The following is a 25,613-nucleotide window of genomic DNA, read 5'->3' as shown; positions in this document are numbered from 1 at the left end:
CCGTGGCACACTAGTGTGCCGTGACATAGTGTAAGGTGTGCCGTGGGAGAATTACTTTATATATAGTCAATATAGGCACAGAGTTAAATTTCGTTAACATTTTCTAATGGTGGTGTGCCCCGTGATTTTTTTCATGAAAAAAGTGTGCCTTTGCACAAAAAAGGTTGAAAAACACTGCTCCAAAGCACCAGGAGGAGGCAGAAGAAGCAACGGATGGAAACTAACCAAGGAGAGAAGCAACTTGGAGTGTACGGTGCGTTATTTTTAAATTGTTTCTTTTTAAATTGTTTCTATTTAATTTAACTCCTTATTTTAACTTGTTTTTGTAACCCAGAGTCCTACGGGATTGGACGGCATATACATTTATTAAAAGTTAAAAGTTAACTAAGGAGAAACTTCCTGATTGTGAGGACAATTAACCAGTGGAACTACCTGCCACCAGAAATCCTGGCTGCTCCATCACTGGAGGTTTTTTAAGAAGAAACTTTTCTGAAGTGGCCCAGGGTCTCCTGTGCTGGAGCAGGGGGCTGGGCTAGATGACCTCCAGGGTCCCAGCTGATGGAAACCGGCCCAGGAGGGTCTCACCTTGTAGGCCTTGGTGACCACCCTCCTCTTCCGCTTGGGCACCGAGTCGTCCTGGTCGCTGCTGGGCTCGTCCCCTTCGTCGATGTCGAAGTCGGAGTCCACTTCGTCCTCGCTGTCCGACTGGTCTCCCTTGTACTCATCGTCCCCCGATTCCTGCCAGGAGGTTTCAGGCTCATCCTTCCATCCTTCCTTTGGACTACAATGCCCATCCCCTGCCCGTCGCCCAGGGATGATGGGATATGGCAGCCCCGCTTCTCCCTGAGATAGGAAAGGCTACAGAGCTCTGGCAGGAAGCTTATTTCAGACTCCAGAGCCCATCCTTCCGGGCGATGCCTTTGGACTACAATGCCCATCCCCTGCCCGTCGCCCAGGGATGATGAGTGTGGCAGCGCAGCCGCATCTCCCTGAAGTGGGAAAGGCTGCAGAGCTTTCTTTCAGAAACCCCATCCTCCCCCCACCCTGAGACCGAGATGGGGAGGATGGGTCCGGGAGTCCAGCGCGGCCCGCGGGCGACCGGTTGGGGACGCAGGCGCTGGGATGATTCCTAGCCCCGCCCCCTTCCTTTATCCCAACCAATCCCCTTCCTGCGTCCTGGCCTCGCCCTTTTTTTATTCCAGCCAATCCGCCCTGGCCCACGCGCCTTCTTTTATTCCAGCCAATCCCGTGCAAGCCCCGCCCCTTTCGTCCTGGTCCCCGCCCCCCCCGCGCTCCGCCGCCGCCGACCTCGGTGAAGCCCCCGTAGGTGGTCTGGTAGAACTCGTCCTCCTCGGCCTCCAGCAACCCCGAGAGCCGGTTCCCCGCCGTCCGACGCGGTGCTCGCCCGCCGGCCAGGCCCGACGAAGAGGCGGAGGCCGACGAGCACGCCGCTCCCGCCGCCGCCGCCATCATGACTCCTCCTCCTCCTCCTCCTCCTCTTGCATCCGATCCATTCGCTCGGCTCGCCACTGCGGCGCCTGCGGAGGCGGAAGCGCTGAGCCCGCCGGCCAGGCGCGATAAGTCGAGCGCCGATGCGGCGAGCGGGGAATGAGCCAAGCGAGCGCCCATGGAGGCGGGGTGGGGTGCGGGGGCGCCCTCGAAGGAGGCGGCCTTCTTTTAAGGAGAGGAGGGGGAGGCAGGCGGGCGGCTTCCGGGCTCTGCTCGGCGACTCCCCCCCCCCAGGAATAAGTAGGGAGGGGGGCAGGGCTTTGCCAGGTGGACTGCAGCTGGACCTGGAGGCTCCATTGGTTAAAAAAAATCAGATCCTGCACTATTTTTTTTAATGACTGGTTAGGAGACTTTGGGGGGTGGTTGTATTTTTAGGGGGCTGCTTTTCACCCTGGTTGGGGGGGGAAAACGGCAACCCCAAAAATGGAATAAAAACGAGTTTATTGCAGACTCTGCCAATAAATCATTCTGAGGTCTGACGTCACTCTCTTCCGGGTCATGACGTTGCGGAGGTGGGCGAGAGCGTTGGCGGCGTTGCCATTGGCGACGGGCGTGCCTCCGACGTCAGGGCCACGCAAGGCTCTCCCCCCTCCCGTTCGGGGGGAAGAGGACGCTCTTGTGATGCTGAGGAGGGTACGCCCACCGCAACGTCGACGCGCGGCCAGCCACGACCCTTCTGCTGCCCCTTCTGCGCCTGCGCGGCACCCATGTCCCCGCCCCCTTTCCTGACGGTCAGTTTTCCGTTAGGGATAAACAAGGAGGCGCTGCTCACCTCCCCCCCCCCGCCGGCGCAAAGTGGTTCCTCCCAACGCCTGCCGGGCGGGCCCATTCCGGGAAGCCGGGAGGGGGGGCGTCCGGGAGGAGGCGTGGCCACCCCTCCGGAGGCGAGCGTGGCACGGCCCACAGCGGCGGCCGGAGCGGGGCGGGCGAGACCAAGGGGGCGCCGCGGGGGGGAGGCGGGCGGAAAAGCCGGGGACGGAGGCGCGGCGGCGGCGGCGGCAGAAGCGCTAAAATGGCGTCGGCCGGGCCCGAGTCCGGCGGGAGCAGCAGCAGCAGCAGCGGAGCCGCCACGGGTAAGGGATCCCCGGGGGGGGGGGGGCTTCTGGAGGGGGGGGCAGCCGTGCCTCTCCTTAAATGGGGGGTGGGTGGAGGGGAGCCCCCATTGAGTCTGGGGGACCGGAAGAAGGGGGAGGGCAGAGCTCTGAAATGGGGAGGGGGCGAGGGTGGGAATGTGGGGAGAGGGGGTGGGGGGCGGCAGAGGCCGACGTGGCCCTGGGGGGGGGCTGGGGAGCCTCTAGAAAGGGCCCCTCTCTCTTCTAGGGGGGCAATTGGGGCAGGGGTACTCTGGGGGGCCCTTTGGGAGGGGAGGAGGAACTCTGCCCCCCCCCAGGGAGGGGAGGGGGCTTCCCCAGAGTGCCAATTGAAGGGAGGGGCAGAGCCCCCTTGCAAGAGGGACCCCAAGACCCCCCAATGGGGGCCCCCTGGGGGAGGGAGGGGGAGCTCTGCCCCCTGGGAGGAGATGGAGGGACAGGCTTCTCCTTTAGGGGAGGGGGCTTCCCCAGACTGCCCATTGAAGGGAGGGGCAGATCCTCTTTTCCGTTGCCACGTGGGGAGGGGGCTCTTTGGTGGGGAGCCCCTCCTACCTCTCCTCGCCCACCTTCATGGACTCCCCACCACCACCACCAAGACCACCCGAGCTGCCCCCCACAGGCTTGTCCTGAGTCACAAGGGGTGTGTGTGATAGAGAGAGAGCTTTGGGGGGGCTAGAACACCTATCCCCCCCCCCCCAATTGTCTCCCCAGTGGCTCAGGGTGGAAAGCTGCATTCCTCTCCTATTTGCAAAATATCTGCTGGCTCATTTTGAGCCTTCAAAGCTGGGCCCAGCCGGGGCTGCAAATTGGTAACCTCTCTTTTTCCAGAGAATTTGGAACATGATGCTGAAGCGAAGCCAAATTTCCCCCGAATTCATGAATTGTTCAGTTCTGCTTCCTTCCCTCTCCCCCCTTTCCTTTCCTCCCCAGCTAGAGAGAGCTGATAAGAAGGCAGAATGTCGGCCTGGGTTTCCCTGACTCAGCAACCTCGCAGCCCTTTTTTTTAAAAGAAAAAGAATAATAATGTGTTAATTGGAAAGGCGTTTTTTTGTTGGCGGAACGAGAACGTTATTTGCAATAAAAATCCTGGCCGTGCCATGAAACATTTGGGAACGCTGCGATTGCCTTTGCCAGATAAAATACCTTTTATCGATTTTTTTTCCGTGTGTTGTGGGTGTGTGGGTGTTGCTATTGTCCGCCTTCGTCTCTTTAACACCAGGTGGTGTCCTTTCCACCCTACTTGGCCATGTTGGAAGAGAGATTCGTTTCTGAAGATTATGGCCATCGAAGGACATTTCCCCCCTGTTCTTCTTTTTCGGCTATCCCTTCCCATTGCTCTCCTTGAGGGCAGCCCAAATCTTCAGTTGGGAAACAAGCTATTTTGGGAATTGGCTTTTTAAAAATAGGCCTTGGTTCTTCCTGCAGCAATTCTGCTCTTTGGAACGGGGGCTTCGGCTCTGAATCTAACCCCCCCCCTCTTTTGTTTTCTCCCCCACCCTCTTCAAGGTGCCATTTTAATTTTTGCAACATTATAGGATCCAGATGTCTATAAATCACCCGTTGGTGGCCTCGGATGGACCCCGTGCCATTTTCCTTTCCTTTAATGCGGCTTAAAATGACTTTTCCTGGAAGCTTTTGCACAAAGTGTTTTGATTCTCAACTGTGCAGTCCGAAACTTGATATCTGCTCTCTCCGCCCCCCCCCCCCTTTCGCAACCTTTCCTGGTCGCCTCTCCGCTGGATGCCCCCCCTGGCCTTTTCCGGTGAACGTGATTCTGGCTTCTCCCTTCCTTTGCAAGCTGCTTGTTCCTCCTTTAACCAGTGGGAGACAGAAGTCACGTTTCCTTTCTCTTCCTCTGGAGTCTCCCGGGGGGGGCCCGGGTGGAGCTCCAGCCTCTTGGAGTTGGTGGCTCCTGATATTCCTTTGCAATCTCAGGGGGGGGGGGAATTCGGCCTTAGTTTAGGGGAGGAAGGAAGGAATAAGGAAGGAAGGAAGGAATAGGGAAGGAAGGAAAAGGAAAGGGAAGGAAGGAAGGAATAGGGAAGGAAGGAGTAGGAAAGGAAGGAATAGGAAAGGGAAGGAAGGAATAAGGAAGGAAGGAATAGGAAAGGAAGGAAAAGGAAAGGGAAGGAAGGAATAAGGAAGGAAGGAATAGGAAAGGAAGGAAGGAAGGTATAGGAAAGGGGAAGGGAAGGAAGGAAGGAAGAAAAGGGGAAGGGAAGGAAGGAAGGAGGCTGCTTCTCATCCAAGGGAGGTTTGGCGGAGAAAAGGGCTTATCTGAGGGCAGATCTCATTCCTCTGTTTTTAAGATTGTTTCCCCCATTCTTGGGCCCAATGTGTCCAAAGCAGGACCCATGTTCCTTTCCAGACCTGGTGGGGGGCAAATCGGACCCTGCTTTGCACAGAGGGAGGTGTTGTCCTATTGAAGTGTCTGAACAGGACTCCCGAACAGGGAAGCCAAGCAGGCAGAGGTCGAAAATGGCAGAGCTGACTTTGCAAAAAATATGTGTATTTTATATCATATATAATATTCTCCCAGCGTGGGAAAGCTGCACCTCCAACCCAGCTTCTCTCTCTCTCTCTCTGGGTGTTCTTCCTGCCTGTTCAGACTCCAGGGGAAGCCGCTCGAAATCTCGGCTGTCAATCATGGGAGGAGTTCTCCAGTTCTGGAAACAGGAGTTTCCTTTTCTGGGAATCTTAGCAGGGTTCTCTGCCCCGGAGACGGGTTTTAATTGGGCACAGCGGTTCCAAGTTGGCTTTCCAAAGGGGGGGGGGAAGCAGCTCTTTCGTTATGCCGATGGCACCTGGCAGCCCTTTGACCGAGCGGAGAAGCCGGTTCTCTTGGGAAGGGCGTGTCGTCAGGACAGGCCTGGCGGTGCCAGAACCTGGGTCGCCAGGTTTCCATCCCGGGGCAGGGGATGGAAAGTGAGGCCCTGCCGAGCTCCCCGGGCTCAATAAAGGAGACTATTGGTAGCACGGAGGGCCCTCGATGCCCTCTGATTGTGATCTGGCAGGCCTTTCACGACCCAACTAGGCAATGCCATCAGTGCTAGAAGGGAAGTGGGTTTGTGGAGAGGAGGACGAGGACGACCGTGGGGGCCTTGGTGCTCTCGAAGCATAGCGTCTCGTGACCCAACTCGGTCATATCCTCAGTGCTGGTGGGCTTTGCTGCAAACGCTCCTTGATGATGTGTCTTAGCTGGGTCATGGAACGTCTGCAAGAAAGCAATGAAGGACTTTGGGGGTCTACCTTGTGATGTTTTGCTCCTGGGGAGGGGCAGAAGGAAGGATGGGGGGGCTGGTGTGTCCTACTTGTAGGCGACCCCCCCCAAGTGAGGCCCTTCGCGGTGGTTGTCCTGGACAGACTCCCTTCCCTTCCTCCTGAGCTGAACCTCCGTCCTTCGTGATCCCAAAGCAAAAATCCTCTTTCCTTCCGGGAAAATTTCTATTGCTTCCTCTTTTCTCTCTCCTCTCTCTCTCTCTCTCTCCTCTCTGCCAGCCTTTACCTTCCTCTGCTGCTCCGTGGTGCCCCCTGGAAGACGGAGACGTTTGGGTAAAACCGTGGCCTCTTGAGCATGACCCGCTAACCCGCCTGGCCCCTCACTGCCTGCCGTGGTGGCGTGGAAGTGACCGGGTGATGCACTGGCATTTTCCCCCCCCTCCTGGCCGGGGCTGGTTTTTTGACATGAAGCAGCTGCTTCGCTTCTTCCACACTTCCGGTCTTAAAAAGAGTCCCCAGCCTCGCACTCGGGCCCCTTCGGCCTTAACTCCGCGGCAGGGTCTGGGGGCAGATCTCAGAAACCCCCTGACCCCCATTTTGGAGATGGAGAGACGGAGGCCTTCCGAGCGTCAATGAGACAATGAAATCTCTCTCTCTCCCCCGGGGTTTAGCCTTGCTGGCCTCTTCCCAAGCTTGCTAGAGCCGTGGAATTAAACCCCCGAGAGAAAAATGGGCGACTAACCTGCCCCCCCCCCCTTAAATCGAAATGGAGCTAACCCAGCAGCGGTTCGGCCGCCTCTCGCCGCAGGCATGGGTGCCTTTTTCTCCTTTCGGGCTTTTTTGTAACCAGCGCATGGTTTGGCCGAGCTTTTCCTGCTTCGCAGCACGTCTCCCCGCTTGGGGGCTGGAGCCCCACGCGGCTGGGCCTGGCCAGGCCCTTCTCCCCGGTTCTCCTCCGGGTCAAACCGGGCACGGCAGAGAAGAAGGTCTCTGCAAGGGGTTTTGAGAAGCGGATGCCTGGGAGAAGATGGGGACGAAAGGGGGGGTCCCCTCTGCTAAATATCCACCCCCCCCCGTGTGCTGGAGCACCAAGGGTGAAGCCTCCCCTCCCCTCCAGGGCCTGGAGAATGGCCCCCACCAGCCCCCCTCCCCACAAGCGACTGCGGACTGAATTCCGGAGCCAAAGGAAGAGGGCAAAGCCACCTGTCTGGCGAAGACGTCCTACAGCTCCACTTTTGGTGTGGCGCCGTGACTGTCCGGTGTTCATGGCCGAGAGGCCCATGAGGTCATCAAGCCCACCTGCTCCCTGCCTTGCGAGCAAGCGACCCTCGGGGGCTTTTGCGCACTTCCCCAAAGCGGAGAGCAGAATCACAAGCCAAACCGTCGTCGTTTAATTCCAATTGCTACAGCTGCCCACTTTGACTGATCCCGCATCTTCTCGGTCATCCCCCTCCCCCCCAAAAGACCCTCCAAAGGGCCTGTCTTGATCTCCTCGGGCAGCCCCAGAGAAAGGCCTGTCAGGGTTTGGAGGGCCGATGCGATGACGCCTGTTGTCTCTCTGCTCTTAACTGCGTCCTTGTCTCCTTCAGTGCCCGCTGGGCTCACGGCGCTGCTGTAGCTGTCCTGGCCCACTAGAGGGCGCTGTTCCCCTGCCCCCCCCCCTCTGCCAAAGGAGGGGTCTTCAACCTTGCCCACTTTAAGACTTCTGGACTTCAATTCCCAGAATCCTTCAGCCAGGAGGATTCTGGGAGTTGAAGTCCACAAGTCTTAAAGTGGCCAGGTTTGAAGACCGCGGCATTAGAGGAAGGGTCTTCAGCCTTGGCTACTTTGAAGACTTCTGGACTTTCACTCCCAGAATCCCACTTGGAGACCCTTCCTCTTAAGAGGTGCCCTTTAACAGGGAGCTGAGTGAAGGGGGGGCCAGGCCCACCTGGGTGGAGGGTGTTAACAGAGCAGAGGGGGCCAAATCCTGGCCGAAGTGGGCCTGGCATTTCTCCCCCTCGGCCAGAGACCCCCAGGGCAGCTGGCAGGGGGGAGCCAGTGGCTGCTGCCTGCAGGCCTCCCTGGGGGCAGAGCGGAGGGCCGGCCGTATAGATTGCAGGCGGCAGCAGGACTTTTCTTGAGGCTGTGTCCACCGCTTGGCCCTGAGCCCCTGGCATCTGGGGACTTGGCCCCGAATGACGCACAGGCTCCCCTGGCAGGAACCCTGTGGGGTTTGGAGAATCGCCCTGCGGGGGTGCCAGGGAGAGCCGCCAGGGGCAGGAAGGAGGACATGGGGGGGGCAGACCCCTAGCAGGTTCCTCTCCCCCCCCTCCACTTCTCCCCGCAAGGCAGAGGTGAGCAAAAGCAGAGTCCAGGGTGAACCGAAGAGCCTTTGGGCTTGATGGATTGCGAATCCCCCCTCTTGAAGGAGGGCAAGCAGGGCACCTCTTCCCCCGCCTCCCCCCACCCTCCGGTCAATCACCCCTGCAAGGACTTGGATCAGCTTAATCTCTGCCCTCCTTTTGGATACCTGCCAGGGGTCTCACCCCCTCCTCTTTTCCCTTCCAGGGGCTCTCTCCGCTGCAACCTTCAAGAAGTCCTTGGAGGTGAGTTTCCATGCAGTCCTTTTCCTTAAAAACAAAACAACCTGCCCACCCGGGGGGGGGGAGCGGGGGGGGCTGGTGCCCAAAGCAGCCGCCACTCAGCCTTCTTTTGGCCGGGGGGGGGGAGGGGGAGTTGAAGGGAGCAGCCTGGGATCGCAAGGCAGCCACCTGCAACCTTCTGACTTTGCCTCTCAGGGTGCCAAGCCTGGGGGGGCTCCCGGCCTTCAGGTGGGGCCCTGCTGGCCTCGTCCCAAGCACCGCAAGAGCTGTGTGTCTCATTCCCCCTCCCCCCCTCCCTGCTGAAGGGCTGGTGCTGCCCCCACCCGAGTGGGGAGAGGGGCTCCGATTTTTGGGGAGGGTGGGAGGATTGGAAACCCTGCACCTTCTCTCCTGCTCCCAGGTGCCAGGCTCCTCCGGGCACGGGTCCTCGCAGACCATCAAGAAGGGCCACCGGAGCGTGGACTCCAGCGGAGAGACTACCTACAAGAAGGTAGGCGGGTGGGTGGGGTGGGCAGGCGGGCGTTGGTGCCAGGCGGCTGCCTCCGAGGGCCTCCCTCCTCCCCTTCCTCCCCGGCCGGCCCGCCTGCCTCCTCCTCGCATTCCCCAGCCTCTGAGTCACCCCAATCGCTCTCGGCAGAAAAGGCCCAGGTGCGGCTTGGGAGGCAGGTTCCTACGGGCAGACACGGGCGGAGCGGATCCCAGGGATTTGAAGGCCTCTCGCTCGATCCCTGCCGCTGCTCGGGATCTCTCTCTCGCGGCTTCCTTCGTCCTCTGGGAGATTTTGGACCTTGGTGCTTCGGACTGTCGGACAGTGGCAAAGGAGCCATCTGGGAGTCCCTCAAAAGGGTCTCTTTGCGCGCCCCCCCCCAATGCAGCTGTGCTCTCTGGAGCATACGTAGCTTCCTTCTCTTCTGATCCTCCCCCCGGGGGCTGCTCTGAGGCTCTCTGGGCCCCAGGGGGGGCCCTTGGATCTGGGCCGGGATGTTCCAGCAGAAGCCGCCTCTATCCGTAAGTGGCCCCCTTCCTCTGCCCAGAGAGATGCCTGAGATTGTGGAGGGGAGGGGGGCTTGGAGACCCCGAGGATGGGGGTGGGGGGGAATGCCCAGGGGAGTTTGGAGGAGGCCTTTTCACCTGTTGGGTTTCTGTGTTCAGGAAAGTCAAGGAACGGTTGGTGGAACCTGAAAAGTTTACACAAGAAACTTCCTTCCCTTTTCTATATCTCCCTCCCTTCCTTCCTTCCCTTTTCTGTATCTGCCATCCGTCCTTCCTTCTCTCCCAACTCCCTTCCTTCCTTCCCTGCCCAATTCTGCTTCCCTTCTCTTGTGTTTTCAGCCTTTTGGGGCCTCCTCCTCCTCCTTTGCCCAGAGTGCAGGGCTGGTGGTGGGAACAGCCCTCTTTCTCCTGGAGTTCCTCATCCCTTTGGCGGGTGGTGGGTGGGCACTTCTCCTAGCCTGGTCCCTGAGATGTGGTGGGACCCCCCTACGCTCCCCCTGGCTCAGCTGTCTTCCAGGCTGCCCCTGTGTCCCTGGCCCTCCAAGCCCTCTGCCCTCCCAGGAGGCCTCCATAGCTCACCTGAGCCCCGTCTTCCTGCTTTTACTTCTGGGTGGCCAAGGGGGGTCCCAGGCGTCAGCAGCCACGGGGAGGGAGAGGGGCGTCTTTAGAGGGGTGGAAGGGGCCGGATTAGGAGCTGCCCCCCGAGGGCACGAAGCGGTGGGTGATTCTCCTCCGATCCTCGCAGGGAGACGAGCGGAAGGATCCACCGTTCAGGGCTTGGGAGGGGGGCTCCTCCCTCCCCCCCCCCCCAAAAAAAACCCAGTTTGGGATTGCCAGGAGGGGAACAGCAGGAAGCAAAAGCAGCTGGGGGATTCCCAGGCACTGGGGCAGAGAAGGCGTCCCGCCTTTGACGTCAACAACTCTGTGATTGACAAAAGGCTCCTGTTCTCAGGAGGGACTTCAGAGTTGAAAACACTCAAAGCAGGCCTCTTTCTCCCCCCTTGCCCCCCCCTTCCACCCTCCCACCCCCCCATAATGGGGGCAGTCAGGAATGTCCTTCATCCGAGAATCAGGCATTGAGTTTCTCCTCCGTTCAGCCCCAAAACACCTGTAATTAAAAGGACGCTCAGGTTGTGTGAAGGTCCATGTGGCTTCCAGGCGGAGGGCAGGGACGCCCCCTTTTACGGCAGGTCTGCGGAGCCTCCTCGGGCAGGCGCAGTCTGCCGGAAAACAGCTGGATTCAGTGACAGTCACACCCTGCCTGTCAGCTGCTTCTCCGCCTCTGGGGAGCCTGGGCTAAACGGGACGGGAGTCTGGGATTGGATGGGCAGCCCCTCTTCAAGGGACGCGGGGCTGGGTCAACGCCAGGTGGTTTCCCAAGGAATTACTGACTCAACGTTACGTTAAAACCCTGATTGGGCAGCAGGAAGGGAATCCGTGTGCAGGGCAGAAGGAAGGTTCGTGGTTTTCTTGCTTGAAATCAGCTCTTTTTTCCCCCTCTTCCACCCCCACCCCCATTCCAGACGACATCCTCCGCTCTCAAAGGCGCCATCCAGCTGGGCATCACCCACACGGTGGGCAGCCTCAGCACCAAGCCAGAGAGGGACGTCCTGATGCAGGATTTCTATGTGGTGGAGAGCATTTTCTTCCCCGGGTGAGCAGCCCCCCCTCCCCTCCCCCCCTGGTCAGCCGCAGCCAGGCCGGTCGGCTTCCTCCCTCCCAACGGACGATGCTGACACACACACACACCCTCTCTCCCTGCAGCGAAGGCAGCAACCTGACCCCGGCCCACCACTACAACGACTTCCGCTTCAAGACCTACGCCCCCGTGGCCTTCCGCTACTTCCGGGAGCTTTTCGGCATCCGGCCGGACGACTACTTGGTGAGGGGGCTTCGGGGGCGGCCCTTGGAAGCCCTCCTGGCTTGGGGAGGGGAGGCTGGAAGCGCTGACCGCTGTGTCGCCGTCTCCCACCCCCCACCCCCTGCAGTGCTCCCTCTGCAGCGAGCCCCTGATCGAGCTCTCCAACTCGGGCGCCAGCGGCTCCATCTTCTACGTCTCCAGCGACGACGAATTCATCATCAAGACCGTCCAGCACAAGGAAGCGGAGTTTCTGCAGAAGCTGCTGCCCGGATACTATATGGTGGGTCGGAGGCAGCCCAGGCTGAGCTGGGTCCCCCCCTCCCTCTTCTGCCTTTCCCCCTTGAGCTGGGACCCCCCCAGGGGTCTCCGTCTGTCCCCTGCCTCCTCCTCTCCCCCCTCTTGGCCTCTGGGGCAGGAGGAGGGGGGGGCTCCTGTGCGTTGAACGCTGTTGTAAGTCTTAAAAGTTATAAAGAAAAAGGGACGGAGGAACTGTACAGGCAGTCCTTGACTTACGACCACAATGGAGCCCAACATTTACATTGCTAAGCGAGACGTTGGTTAAGTGAGGTTTGCCCCGTCTTGCGACCTTCCTTGCCACAGTTGCGAAGTCGAATCACGGCCGTCGGAAAGCTAGTAACACGGTCGTTAAGTGAGTGGGGGCTTCCCCGTTGACTTTGCTTGCCAGAAGGTCGCTAAAGGGGAGTCCCGCCACCCTGCGACCGTCATAAACGTGAACCAGTCTCCCAGCATCCGGATTTTGCTCCTGTGACCCCTGCTTGATGTGGTCACAAGGGTTGAAAAGGGGGTCGTAAATCCCTTCTCTCTGTGCCGTCGTGACTTCGGGCCTTCACCGAAGGAACGGCTGTAAGTCGAGGACTCTCTGTGGGGCCAGGCCCCCCGCTGAAGGTGGAGGAGGCTCCTGCCCTGCCTCTCAGGCTCAGCTGCTAGCCGAAGCCCCTTCCCCTTGTTTGCGCGGAAGGAAACGGCCGGAGGGACACAGAGAATGAGTGGGAAATTGGGAGCTCCCTGCAGGGACTCAGTCTGCCACCTCCCGCCTCCTGCGGTGCTCCCTGCCCTCCTCCTGGGGCCTCCTCTGGGGGCTTCGCCTTGAGGACCCCTCCTCTCCCTCCTCCAGAACCTGAACCAGAACCCCCGGACGCTGCTGCCCAAGTTCTACGGCCTCTACTGCGTCCAGGCGGGCGGCAAGAACATCCGCATCGTGGTGATGAACAACCTGCTCCCCCGCTCGGTGCGCATGCACCACAAATACGACCTCAAGGGCTCCACCTACAAGCGCCGGGCGTCGCAGAAGGAGCGCGAGAAGGTCTTCCCCACCTACAAGGACCTGGACTTCCTGCAGGACCTCCCCGACGGGCTCTTCCTGGACCTCGACATGCACAGCGCCCTGTGCAAGACCCTGCAGAGGGACTGCCTGGTAGGTGGTGCGGCCGCCCGCTTTCGGTTGCCGGGGGGGGGGGGGGCTCAGGAGAGGAAGGGGGCGAGGAGGGGGCAGCTCTGGCCTCCTGCTCTTCCCACCCGCTACTTTCGAGCCAGGGAGGGGTCCGTTCCCCCTTTATTTTGGCCTTGGCGACGAGCGGAGAGAACCGGGACGGCTGTCTGGAAGAGCCAGAAAAGAATGAATCCACTTTTGCCAGCGGGAGGGGTGGAAGCGAGGGGCCCCTGCGGTGGGGCTGCTGTGGGGAGGGGGCTTCAGGGGCAGCTTCCCCTCCAGCCTGGCCCTGGGCCTCCTTCCGGAAGAGCCCGCCTGGGGGTTCCTCGGGGTCAGTTTGCATAAGGACTTTTATAACTTCCTGGGTCAAAGTCCGCCTTTCGTCCGCCACTCACCGGAGCTTCTGACGATGCCGCTTTAGCGGGCGGGAAAAGGCAGCCCAGCCTGGACCTGGCCAGGATCCCGCCCTCGTGGGCTTAATTTGGGGGCTTCCTTTTCCTCTCCCCCCCCCCACCTCACCCAGGTCCTGCAGAGCTTCAAGATCATGGATTACAGTTTGCTGGTGGCCGTTCACAACCTGGATTTGGCCCAGCGGGAACGGGCGGTAGCCGACGGGGCCTCCCTGGCAGACACACGCCGGCCGGCCGGCCAGAGGGCCCTCTACTCCACCGCCATGGAGGCCATCCAGGGGGAGGCCCGGCGGGGGGGGCCCATCGAGACGGACGACCAGTAAGTGCAGCGGCCAAGAAGAAAGGCGGGCGGAGGGGGGGCTCCCACTCTGTGGTTTGTGAACAGAGCCACGGGGTCTCAGATGTGATATCCTAGGTGTGTGTGTGTGTGGGGGGTCTTCTTCCAGCCTGAGCCCCCCATCCCATCCTTCCGTTTCCCCTGCAGGATGGGAGGCATCCCGGCCCGAAACGCCAAGGGGGAGAGGCTGCTCCTGTACGTGGGGATCATTGACGTGCTGCAGTCCTACAGGTAAAGCCCAACGGCCTTCTCCCCTCGGTTGGGGCCGCCTGCTGGATGCCAGCCTGGCAAATGGGCCGCCTGGGTCCCCGATGAAGCCACACACACACACCCAGTAACCCGGCCTGCTCAGAGGCTCCGTGGCCGGTGGCAGAAAGAGGCCGGGAGAGAATAATGGCGCCAGGAGCCGTGGAAGGGAGATGCCAGCGGGAGGAGAGTAGCGGCTGGGCATTTGGGGCACCTGATCCCCCACCTCCCAGCCTGGTTTCCAAAGAACCCCTCCTTCCCCCCCCCCCTTCGGGGAAAAGGGCGGCGTAGAAATATAATAAATTCAAATAATAATAATAAATTCAATTCCGACCTCTGCAGGTTCATGAAGAAGCTGGAGCACTCCTGGAAAGCCCTGGTCCACGACGGGGTAAGCGGCCGGAATGGACACAGCTGTCTTTGGACGGAGCACGTGGGGGTGGAGGGAACGGAGGTCTGGAGTGGGAGGGATGGCAGAGGGCGGATTTCTCTTGGGGCTGACTTTGGGCCCCCCCCCTTTCCCGCAGGACACGGTCTCTGTTCACCGGCCGAGCTTTTACGCCGAGAGGTTCCAGCGCTTCATGTGCCAGGCGGTTTTTAAGAAGATTCCTCGTGAGTCTGGTGGGAGGGGGGGGAGGGTCTCCTTCCCCTGTCCCCTCCCCCGATATTATGAGCGTTGGAGACGCTCCTAAGACTTCTCAGCTGATTATTATGGTGTCTCTCCCCACCCACCCCCAAAAAAAGTAAAATCCTCCCCTTCGAAAAAGAGCCGCTCCGGAATGGGACCCCCTCGTCGGCCGGGGCAGACCGGGACCCCCGCCCAGGCACTGAGCGAGACGAAAGTCCAGGTCACCATGGAGGCCGAGATGGAGCCAGGTGGGGGCCCTTTGCCTGCAGCCCTGTTCTTGTCATCCGAATTGGGGAGAGGGTCCAAATTCTAACCCCCCCCCCCCAGCCCTCTCCCGGCCCTTTGCACAAACAGAAAGCTTGTGCCAGAGAATGAGGGGGTAGCTTCCATTCCCCCCCCCCAACCTTCTAAAGCAGGGATGACCAACCTCGGCCCCTTTAAGACCGGTGGGCTTCAAACCCCAGAATTCCCCAGCCAGCCACGCATGGGATTCTGGGAGTTGAAGTCCGCCGGTCTTAAAGGGGCCAAGGCTGGACATCCTGTTCTAAGGGGTGGGAGATCACCCACCCCTTCTGTCGCCCTTCCTGTGCCCCATACCCAGCAAGGGTGGCTCAGCCTCTCCCCCCCCCCCGTCCCCTTTCTCAGGTTCCCAGCTGGGGCGGCCCGACCTGCTCCCCCAGACGCCCCCCGTCGAAGAGGCCAACAGCGACTCGGCGGCGACCACTTTATCCACCTCGTCCCTGGGCAGCCCCGGGCACAGCTCTCCAGCCAGCCGGTCAGTTGCCGTCCCCCGGCAGGGCAGGGAAGGGCAGGCAAAGTTTCCCCCAGGGGCTGTGGGGGCTTGGACAGCCCAGCCAGGGGGCAGAAGGACCCCCTCCACCCTTCGGAAGGCTGATTCGTGGGGGTATCTCATTTGGAGATGGGCCTGGTGTTCACTCCCTTCCCCTCTTTCTCCCTTCAGCTCAATGGGGGCAGAAGCGCCCCCACCGGACACCCCCAAGGACCCGGCTGTCTTCCACCTGGAAAGGTGAGTTGTGGGGGGGGGAGAGATTGGAGACCCCCAAAGGGCCTCTGCCTTCTCGTCCCTCTTTCTGCAGGAGTGGCTTCGATGGCGGAAGGAGGCTTTTCCCAAGAACAGCCTAGTTCTCTGGAGAGACTCTGAACCCCCCTCGGAAAGGGACGGGGTGGGCGAGGGGGGGGGTTCTTTCCTACAACTCCCCCCCCCTCAGTCCTCCCCAGTTGACCAAAGTCTCTTCATCCCCACGTAGGTCAGAGAGCCGAAAGTTTGTCAGATCAGAGCAGTTGCCTGCGGAGCTAGATAGTGCAGGATGCTTTCGAGTAGGTGAGGCGGAGTCTAGGCAGGTGATGCAGTCGGGGCGAGGAAGCCCCCCCCCCCCCCCCGTGGCCAACCCCCCCTCTCCCCCCAGTCCTGCCCTTCTGGCCAAAGAGGGTCGCTCTCATCCAGGAAACGCCACATCCTTCTCTGCAGCTTGGAAAGAGCTTTTCCGGCGCACTCGGATTGCGCCTCTCGATGGCACAAGGTGTGTGAGTGAGACAGAGAGAGAGAGAAGGAGAGAGAGAAGGAGAGAGAGACAGGAGAGAGAGACAGGAGAGAGAGAGAAGGAGAGAGAGAGAAGGATAGAAGGATAGAGAGAGAGATGCTCTTCTCAGCCTCCCCCCTGCCCCAAACAGCTTAAGGCAAATCCTTAAGGGTCTTGGGCAGCCCCTCCTCCTCCTCCTCCCTTGTGCCAGGGATGTTGCAAAGACCCACTCTGGTCCAGTGATGGGGTTGGGGGTTGGTGGAGGTTCCCCCCCCCCCCCCACTCATCCTCTGCTTTCTTCCCCCCACCCTCCTCCAGTGCTTCCCCCAGCCCTTCCGTCACAGGACATCCTTCTGAGCTGATCCAGCCACTTGGAGATTTGGCCGAAACAGAAATCAACTGCGTGAGTCTCTTTCCCGCCTTCTCAGCCCCACCTCCCCCCCGGTTTGGGGGAAATACACGGAGGGGGGAAGGGTCCCTGCGCTCCCCAGGACTGGCAGGAGACCCGTTTCAAGCACCCAGATCTGAGTCTCCTTCCCTCCTCCTTGTTCTTCCAGTGAAAGTGTCCTTTTCTCCTCCTGGGGGAGGAACGCGAGCAGAAGATCTTCTCCACACTCTGCATGGCCTGTCTCTTTGTGACGGGGGGGGTCTGGAAGGGGTGGACCAGCCCCACCGCCCCTTGGAACTGCTGACACCACAAACTCCTTTGGACTGAGCAGAGCCCACCTGGAACCCCCCTCCCAGGCGGCCCAGCTCCGGGGGCGCAGGGGCTCACACGGAAAGGCGTTCCAGCCCCCTCCAGCCTGGGGCAGAGGACGGAGCGGCCCAGCCTTGGGGGAGGGGGGCTTCAGAGGAGGGAGGCGTCCAGAGGAGTGCTGGCGCAGCCCCTCTCCCCAAGCTCCCCACAACGACCATTCCATACTCGCTTCCTCCTGGGGGGTTGTGGAGACGGAGGCTGCCCCACTTGGAGAAGATTTCAAGAGACAAACTATTAGCTTTCCTAAAGTATAGTGATTTTTCTTCTCTCCTACATTGCCATATTGGGGAGGGGGGCCTTTTTGGAAAGGCCGGGATCCTCTTAGCCGGCCTGTATCTGCGGGGGAGAGGGGAGCCCCCTTTTCAGTGCTGTATCATGGTGGAAGGGGGGTCCGGAGCCTCCCCTGCACCCATCTCCCTGCTCCAGGACACTTGTGGGCCTCGATTGGTTGGCCCCCACCAGCCCACCCACCTTTGCCGACCGTGACCTCCGGGCCTCCCTGCCAGGCTCGCCCAGAGGGATGGGAGTCCCGGCGCAGCTGCTTCGCTCAATGCTGCCAAGTACAGTTTTCCAGTGGTTTTCAGTATTGCACTGACGGACCAAACTTCACCGCCTCCCGGCTTTGTGGCGATGGGAGATTTCAGTATTAAACCCCTTTTTTGAGACGCTTGTAAAAACTTCAGGGTTTTTCTAGCTCTGCCTTCGACCTCCTTTTTTTTTAGCAATCTGTAAGAATGGTCACCCCGACTTCTTTTGCACGTATGGAGGGAAGTCCCCCCCCACCCCCCTTTCAAGCATTGGGTTGCGTTCAGAGAGGGCAAGGTGGCTTTCCCTGCTCCAAGCACGTTTTTCTGGCCCGGGTTAAAGGCTCCGCAGGGAAGAATTCTCGGAAGTGGAGGCTGTTCAGTAAAGGTTTTAGGGTGCTGTCGAGAGGGACATATCACTTATCTGGGAGGGAGAAGACGTGTGTTTTTTTGTTCCTCCCGGACCATATTTGGAAGGGAGAGCAAGGAAGACGGAAAAACGACTGTTGTGTTCCCAGTGAGTTTTATAGATATTTTTGTGAAGCGTTTGACGAGAAAACAGGCTAGCATCGAATGTTGGCTGCAGGGAAAGGGGGCGACTCAGGCCCTCAGTGAAGGTGAGATCAGGGTAAATAAAAAGGCCGATTCTATTTTTGAGAAAAAAAGAATGTTGAAAGGGAGCAGTGCATCTGTTACACCTCCAAAAGCATACTAATGTATAAATCACATGGCTGGTTGTGACTTATGGGATCTGCCTTGAGAAGCCCCCCTATTTTTTTGGAGGTGGGGGGTGTCATCTTGTTAAACTTGAGCCTTTGAATCTCTCCCCCAAACGGTTACACACATGTTAAAAAAGAAATGTCTACATTAGACCGGTTTGGAAGTTTTCCTGCCACAAATGTATGTAATTTATAAACTTATATTTCAAGTCTCTGCGTTGGTGGTGCCTGTCTCTTCCCCCCCCCCCCCGCCCCCCCCAGGGAAATCAATTCTCAGACTGCATCGTTTTAGACTTTGGGGCACGAAGTGGGGGGGGGGGAACTGCAGGTCAGAAGCAAAAAAAAGGGTGGCATCCCAGTGCGGTATCTGAACTGCTGCTCTCTCCCCCCCCCCCCCCCCTGTGTCTTGGGGCAGTCTTATCTAGCAGGGGTCCCCAACTTTGCTCATTTTTAACCCTTCAACTCCCAGAATTCCCCAGCCAGCTGGTGATGGCAAAGGAATTCTGGGAGTTGAAGTCCAGAGGTCTTAAAAGAGCAAAGCTGGAGACCTTTGACCTAAGGGCCCTTCTCAACGCCTGGCCAGAGAATATGTAGTGGACCCTCTGCCCAACCTCCCTGAATATTTTTTCAGGGGGAGGAGAAAGTTCATATCGCCCAGTTATATAATTTTTCTTCCCTCCCACTCCCCCCAAATCCCCATCCTCAGACACTCAAAAGACTTTAGTATCTGGATTTGAACACCAAGCCAGTGCACATTTTATTTGGGGGGGGGCACTCCAGGGGTCCTGAGGCTTTCCATCCCAGTCTTCCCCTGGGTCCGGCCAGTAAGGGCAGCAGGGGGGGGGGACAGGGGCACGTGACGTCACGCGCACCTGGCCAACTCGCAAGGGCTGCTTCTCCAAGCGCGCTTCAGCACCTTCATTTGTAACTTCGCGCCGTTCGGCTCCTAGCCAATAGGGCGCGGCTGCCTCCCCGAAGGCCGCTCCATTGGCCCAGGCCCAGCGACCAATCCGGAGCCTGTCGTTTCGGTGACTCCACCCCCTTTCCAGGTGGGCCAATGGGACGCGTCCCCTCCGAACCCCCCTCGCTCTATATAAATAGCAGGAACGCGCCTCGCTTCCCTCTCTGTCCAGTTCGGACCGCGGCTCTGCTTAGCTTCGTTGTCGTTCAGTCGATTCGAGGCGAGCTCCTTCCATGCTTTCCATGCCTTAGCAGGCTTTCCTGGGCTCCAGTCCCTCCCCATGCTGGCGGGCCTCCAGCCTAGTTAAACTCCTGCCCCCATCAGCCCCAGCCAGCAGGAAGAGTGGCACATGGATTATAAACACCCCCCTACAAAAAATAAACATGTACCTCCATAATACACGCATATATGTTCAGTGTACGTTAAAAGTATGCGTGTATGTATGTATATGATTTAGTTTTCTTCTTTTTAACTCGAGCCTATTTATTTTGGTCCCACTGATTTGGGATTGGCGTCCTTTTTTTATTTCATTTTTGGCATTTTTAATCTGGCACTACAGTTTGGATTGAAACTGCAGGTTAGGCGTCACACTTCCAACTTAACTGGATGTACACCAAAGAGACGTTCGCCTTTCAGATGTGTAGCCAATCTTTTCTTTCTTTTAAAAAAAAAACATTTATTGTAGTGTGTTCCATTGTTATTTGATAACAGAATAAACGTACACAATTATAGATCTTAACTTCACTACTCCAGGGCTGGCTACTAAAACATTCAGTTCAATCTAAAGGCTACTAACTCCCAGAGTTTTCTTCCATTTTTTTTTTCCTATTCTACACACTGCATCTCTTACTCTGGTGCAAACAGCTTTTACAAATAAGACCTTTTAAGCTTGGTGTTGTTCTTTTGTTTTTAAATAAAGAAGGTACATGCAAAGGAATACCAGATGGATTCTAGGAATTCTTCCTGGGAATCATTCCTTATTTTGACGGGCTCTTTGCAGGCACAATCCTAGGAGAACATTGAACTTATACACTTGTGAACACTATCCCCGTTTTCTTAACAAGCCCTAGAGTGCAAAGAAGGGGCATCTTTCCAGTGGAGTCTTCATGGCATTAAGAGAGACCAATTTTCCTGCGATTTTAACATTGTTTACTTATGTTTTATAGCCTTAATACTCTACTATCCAACGCTTTTCTAGTCGGTGAGGTGCCAGCTAGTGAAGTTGGAACCTCTTTCTTTTATTTATGTAATTGCAACGTTTATATGGACATGGGATCAAACAAGCCAACGCTCTGATGCAGTGTTTCTCAACCTTGGCTACTTGAAGTCCGGACTTCAACTCCCAGAATTCCCCAGCCAGCGAATGCTGGCTGGGGAATTCTGGGAGTTGAAGTCCGGACATCTTCAAGTGGCCAAGGTTGGGAAACACTGAAGCTCTGTATGTAACACACGCCTTGAAAAAAAAATCCCACAAAGTCAAGTCCGCGCCTGCGCGTCCCGCCCAGGAGAGCCGCCGCGCAGGCGCGGGGAACTACCCCCTTCCCGGCGTGCCCCGCGCGCCTGAACCTGCCAAGAAGAGCGAAGCTGATTGGTGGACGAGGCAGCGGCCGGTCGGCCGGAGAGTAGCAGAGCCAGGAAGCGGGAGTCGGGGGGCGCCGGTGGGGCGAGCGAAGGGGCCGCGATGGTGCTGGAGAGCACGATGGTCTGGTGAGCGGCGGGGCAGGGGCCGGGGGGAGGCGGGAGAGGAGGCGAGGGAGCGGCCGGAGGCGGCGGGAGCGGGTTTCCCTGAGTCACGGCGGGGTCTGGGGGCGCCGGGGAGGGGGGAGGGGCTTCCTTGGGGAGGGGAGGGGCTTCCTTTGGGGGAGGGGCTACCTTGGGGAGGGGAGGGGCTTCCTTTGGAGGAAGGGGGCTTCCTTGGGGAGGGGGAGGGGCTTCCTTTGGGGGGAGGGGGATTCCTTGGGGAGGGGGAGGGGCTTCCTTTGGGGGAGGGGCTTCCTTGGGGAGGGGGAGGGGCTTCCTTTGGGGGGAGGGGCTTCCTTGGGGAGGGGGAGGGGCTTCCTTTGGGGGGAGGGGGATTCCTTGGGGGGGCTTCCTTTGGGGGGAGGGGCTTCTTGGGGAGGGGCTTCCTTTGGGGGGAGGGGCTTCCTTGGGGATGGGGAGGGGCTTCCTTTGGGGAGAGGGGGATTCCTTGGGGGGGGCTTCTTGGGGAGGGGGGCTTCCTTGAGGAGGGGGAGGGGCTTCCTGGGGTGGGGGGCTTCCTTTGGGGGGAGGGGCTTCCTTGGGGATGGGGAGGGGCTCTGTCGGGAGATACAGCCCTCCAAGCGCCCTCCCTAAAGCCCCCCCTTTTTTTGCCCCCCCACCCTCCCCCCAATCCCCAGCGTGGACAACAGCGAGTACATGCGGAACGGGGACTTCCTGCCCACCCGCCTGCAGGCGCAGCAGGACGCCGTCAACATCGTCTGCCACTCCAAGACCCGCTCCAACCCCGAGAACAACGTGGGGCTCATCACGCTGGCCAAGTGCGTCCCTCCGCCCGCTCGCCCTGGTGGGGGGTGGGCTGGATGGCCTCTGGGGGTGGAGTCTTCGAGGAACCCCCCCCCCGGGGTTTCTATCATGCCTTGAGCCCCCCCCTTCCCTTCCCTGGGTCTGCTTTTTTGGTACCTGGCCTGCAACTGGAAAGGGGGGGTGGACTGGATGACCTCCCTGGCCCTTCCTCTGGTTGGCTTGCCTTTCACAGACACACACACACACACACACACCTACCTACCTACCTACCCACCCACCCACCCGTCAAGTCTTTGGAGAGGTGGGTTTTGAACCTGGCCTGTCTTATGTGGCAACTGGAAAAGGGGGTGGACTGGATGGCCTCTGGGGGTGGAGCCTTCGAGACCCCTGCCTTGATCCCTGCCTTCCCTTCCCTGGGTCTGCTTTTTTGGCACCTGGTCTGCAACTGGAAAAGGGGGGGGGAAATGGATGACCTCCCAGACCCTTCCTCTGGTTGGCTTGCCTTTCACAGACAGACACACACACACACACACCCCTACCTGTCAAGTCTTTGTGGAGAGGTGGCTTTTGAACCTGGCCTGTCTTGTGTGGCAACTGGAAAAGGGGGTGGACTGGATGGCCTCTGGGGGTGGAGTGGAGGGCCTTTGAGCCCCCTGGGGTTCTATAACGTCCTGCCTTGTCTCCACCAGATTTCCCCCTCCCCCAGCAGGTCTGCTTTTTTTTTTGGTACCTGGCCTGCAACTGGAAAGGTGGGGGTGGACTGGATGACCTCTGAGGGACCTTCCTCCTGCTTGGCTTTGCCTTTCCGGGATCTCCCTGGGGGGGGGGGTTCTGCTTTGGAAGGGAGGCTTTCTTTAACCCTTTAGCCGGTTTGTGTTGCAGCAACTGTGAGGTGCTGACCACCCTGACGCCGGACACCGGCCGCATCCTGTCCAAGCTGCATTCGGTGCAGCCCAGAGGGAGGATCACCTTCTGCACCGGCATCCGAGTGGCTCATGTAAGGCGCCTCTCCCCCCCCCCACCCCACCCCCAGGTCTCTCCCTCTGCCTAGATTGAGCCATCCTCCCCCCCTGCCTGCTGGGATCTGTGAAACTTCAGCTCTGCCTGCTCAGGTGTAGAAGCTTTGAGCAAACTTCCAGAGAGCTATGGGGCGGTTCTCTGCTTAGTATATGGGCAGCATTTCAAACTGGGTGGCATCATCCAGTAAATGAAGGATGGGGGCCAGGAGGGGGAATTCTAGGCAGCCCCCCCTTTCTGAACTTGGTGAGTATTTGCCAAGATCGGAGGTCTTCAAACGTGGCCACTTGAAGACTTGTGGACTTCAACTCCCAGAATTCCCCAGCCAGCATAACTTACTCTCTTGTAATCCCTTCCTCTGCAAACTCTCCACTTAGATCAGGGGTTAAGACAGAAAGAGGGAGGGGAGTGAAAGTGGGCCACAGCCCCTCCTCTAACACTCTTTCTTCCTCCCCAAAGCTGGCTCTGAAGCATCGCCAGGGGAAGAATCACAAAATGCGCATCATTGCCTTCGTTGGGAGCCCGGTGGAAGACAATGAGAAAGATGTGAGTGACACCAAAGTGACAGAATACGTCATCTTAAAAACGTAGAAGCCGCAGTCCCGAGAGAGAGAGAGTTTAAATAGGATAAACCCCAGGAATAAACTGCTGAGCTAACAAGTCCCAGCATTCCTCACCCTGTAGCTGGGAGTCTTCAGGGGGGCCTGTAGTATTCCCAAACGGAGCCCCTGGCCTTGGTTCAGGTTGCCCCATGGAAGAGCTGTGATTCCCCCCCTGGCACTCCAAATGCCTCCTTTGTTTACAGCTGGTGAAACTGGCCAAGCGGCTGAAGAAGGAGAAAGTGAATGTGGACATCATCAACTTCGGAGAAGAGGTGAGGTGGGGAAGGGGAGACACACCCGCAAGGTTGGTTTTTTTTGCGAGTCGAGTCTTTGGGACGATCGCCTCTCCCTAACGCCTCCTTCCTTCCTTCCTTCTTTCCTTCCCTCCTTCCTCTGCTCTGCAGGAGGCCAACACGGACAAGCTGACCGCTTTCATCAACACCCTGAACGGCAAAGACGGCACCGGTTCCCACCTGGTGACGGTGCCTCCCGGGCCAAGCTTGGCCGACGCCCTCATCAGCTCCCCCATCTTGGCCGGAGAAGGAGGAGCCATGCTGGGCCTGGGGGCGAGCGACTTTGAGTTCGGCGTGGATCCCAGCGCCGACCCAGAGCTGGCATTGGTAAGGCGCTCTGGGAATCTGCTTTCTCCAACCTCTCGGGCGGCTGGTTTGCGATTCCCAGAATGAGTTAACTTATGTGAATTGTCTGGATGGCCAATTTTGGCAACGTTTAAGACCTGTTGGACTTCAACTCCCAGAATTCCCCAGGCTGGGGAATTCTGGGAGTTGAAATCCACAAACTTTGCCAAAGTTGGGCACCTCCTTACGTAGATGGATCCCAAACTGGCATTGGGGAAGGGGCTCCTGATGTTTCCTCTGCCCCTCCAGGCCCTCCGAGTGTCAATGGAAGAACAGCGCCAACGGCAGGAGGAAGAGGCTCGCAGGGCGGCGGCTGCCTCTGCTGCCGAGGCCGGCATCCCTGCCACGGGAGGGGATGGTAAGAGAAGAGCTTGGCATTGGGGACGGGGAGGGCGCACGCTTCCTCTCTCTGGAGGCCCTTGGTTTTCCTCCTTTCCTGAGCAAGCAAGGATTGAACTCTGCCATGTGTTCAAAACGGGAGAAACTAACGTTGTGGCATTATATTTATCCGTAAATCAACCAAGGGGTGATAAGTGTGAGCGAGTGTTTGTCTTTTGTCCTATTTAATGCATATTTTTTTCATGTTTTTCCCCTTTTTTGTTTGATTTTTTTTTGCTTCTAATTATTGTTTTGGAATTTGTATTTTAACTTTCTGAATTGAATAATTTTTTAAAAAAAACCGTCTGTCTTTAGCTGTATGCCACACGGAATTAGTCTCAAAGCCATCTTTGAAAATGCGGGGAAAACAACTCCAAGCATTTGCATGCCAACAGACCCTTGGGAAAGCTGAGAAATTGCTCGGGGGGTGCAGTTTTGAAGCCCCACCACCTGACAAAGTGAGCTCACCTCTTTTCTCTCGTTTCAGATTCAGACGATGCCCTGTTGAAGATGACCATTGGGCAGCAGGATTTTGGCCGAGCCGGCCTGCCTGACCTCAGCACCATGACCGAAGAGGAGCAGATAGCCTACGCTATGCAGATGTCTCTTCAGGGAGCTGGTGAGGAGGTGGGGGGGGGGAGAGAGAGAGAAGGGGTGACAGGCCAGGGCAATCCCAGCAATGGGGCTGGAGAAGCGTGACCAGTGCACTGGCCTTGCCACCAATCTCTTTTCTCTCTCTCTCTCTCTCTCTAGAATTTGGGCAAGGGGAGTCGGTGGAGGGGGAGAGCTCGGCTGATATGGACACGTCAGAACCCGCCAAGGTTTGAGTTTTGGGGGGGACCGAGCTGGGCTTGAAGGGGGCAGTGCTGAAGGGGGTCATGAGGATGTCCCCCCTGGCCCAGGTCCCGGTGCCGTTTGGGGAAAAGTCACCAAGCAATTCTTCATTTTGAAATAAAAAGTCAGTGATGCAGAAGAGGGAAATTCGGGCACAGCGTGTACCTGGGCCGGGCCTCCTCTCCTGCCCGGCCAGCTTTCCCAGAACACCTGGTTTAGGGGGTGGGGTGGGGGCTCCCATCGTGGTCTGTTCCCTAATCCCAGATTAACCCAGCCGTGGCTCACTGCGACGTCCTCCCTCCCTCCCTCCCTCAGGAAGAAGATGACTATGATGTCATGCAGGATCCCGAATTCCTGCAGAGCGTTTTGGAGAACCTGCCGGGGGTGGACCCCAACAACGAGGCCATCCGCAACGCTATGGGGTCCCTGGCCTCCCAGGCCTCCAAGGAAAGCAAGGAGAAAAAGGAGGAAGAGAAGAAATGAGCCGGGGGGGGGGGCTGGGGAGCAGCCGAATCCCTCCTCGTCCTTCTGTCCACGCACACCTCCCAGGTTGTGCGGCCTGGTAGCGTTCGGTTTCCATAATCTTTCTGGGTTTGTCTGTCTGCAGGGACGTGGGGTCCACGGGGGTGGGGTGGGGTGGGGGTGTCCTTTTCGCATTTTGCTTGTGGTTCAACAGTTAATAAAACCCTTAAATTTTCTCCATATTTGGTATTGTTTCTTTGCAGAAAGCACCTGAAGTGTCCCCAGGGGAGGGGGTGTGTGAACCTCTGTCTCTGCGATGGAGGGAGAGAGATGAAAAAGTGACATT

The 25,613-nt window shown here is 58.3% G+C and overlaps 3 protein-coding genes across 4 annotated transcripts in view; 2 read left to right on the top strand and 1 right to left on the bottom strand.

Moving 5' to 3' along the window:
• Positions 1 to 1,470, bottom strand: part of VPS72 (vacuolar protein sorting 72 homolog) — a 4,449-nt gene extending 2,979 nt beyond the window's left edge. Inside the window, 2 exon segments of the mRNA XM_032233834.1 lie at positions 586 to 738; positions 1,309 to 1,470. Of these exon segments, the coding sequence (XP_032089725.1) occupies positions 586 to 738; positions 1,309 to 1,470 (315 nt within the window).
• A 385-nt stretch (positions 1,471 to 1,855) lies between these two features.
• On the top strand, positions 1,856 to 18,084 carry PIP5K1A (phosphatidylinositol-4-phosphate 5-kinase type 1 alpha). 2 transcript variants are annotated; one of them, XM_032233832.1, is made up of 16 exons: positions 1,856 to 2,582; positions 8,370 to 8,407; positions 8,805 to 8,894; positions 10,921 to 11,051; positions 11,162 to 11,279; positions 11,386 to 11,538; positions 12,394 to 12,693; positions 13,232 to 13,437; positions 13,603 to 13,686; positions 14,044 to 14,092; positions 14,229 to 14,313; positions 14,446 to 14,577; positions 14,975 to 15,104; positions 15,291 to 15,356; positions 16,189 to 16,273; positions 16,428 to 18,084. In XM_032233832.1, exons 1-16 carry the CDS (start codon positions 2,522 to 2,524, stop codon positions 16,428 to 16,430), a joined length of 1,731 nt encoding a protein of 576 aa, XP_032089723.1. In that variant the 5' UTR covers positions 1,856 to 2,521; the 3' UTR covers positions 16,431 to 18,084. The 2 variants fall into 2 exon arrangements, with proteins under 2 accessions (XP_032089723.1, XP_032089724.1); XM_032233833.1 differs by lacking the exons at positions 1,856 to 2,582; positions 8,370 to 8,407; positions 8,805 to 8,894 and adding an exon at positions 8,910 to 9,412.
• Positions 18,085 to 20,380: 2,296 nt separating this feature from the next.
• On the top strand, positions 20,381 to 25,436 carry PSMD4 (proteasome 26S subunit, non-ATPase 4). The gene is made up of 10 exons (XM_032234416.1): positions 20,381 to 20,538; positions 21,210 to 21,350; positions 22,219 to 22,333; positions 22,813 to 22,899; positions 23,159 to 23,227; positions 23,360 to 23,575; positions 23,843 to 23,951; positions 24,459 to 24,590; positions 24,725 to 24,792; positions 25,121 to 25,436. The coding sequence occupies exons 1-10, from the start codon at positions 20,513 to 20,515 to the stop codon at positions 25,286 to 25,288; spliced, it is 1,131 nt and encodes a 376-aa protein (XP_032090307.1). The 5' UTR covers positions 20,381 to 20,512; the 3' UTR covers positions 25,289 to 25,436.
• Positions 25,437 to 25,613: the final 177 nt, after the last annotated feature.

Source organism: Thamnophis elegans, chromosome 17, assembly GCF_009769535.1.
Source record: "Thamnophis elegans isolate rThaEle1 chromosome 17, rThaEle1.pri, whole genome shotgun sequence".
Lineage (NCBI taxonomy): Eukaryota > Metazoa > Chordata > Lepidosauria > Squamata > Colubridae > Thamnophis > Thamnophis elegans.
This window is presented reverse-complemented; position numbering and strand designations above follow the sequence as displayed.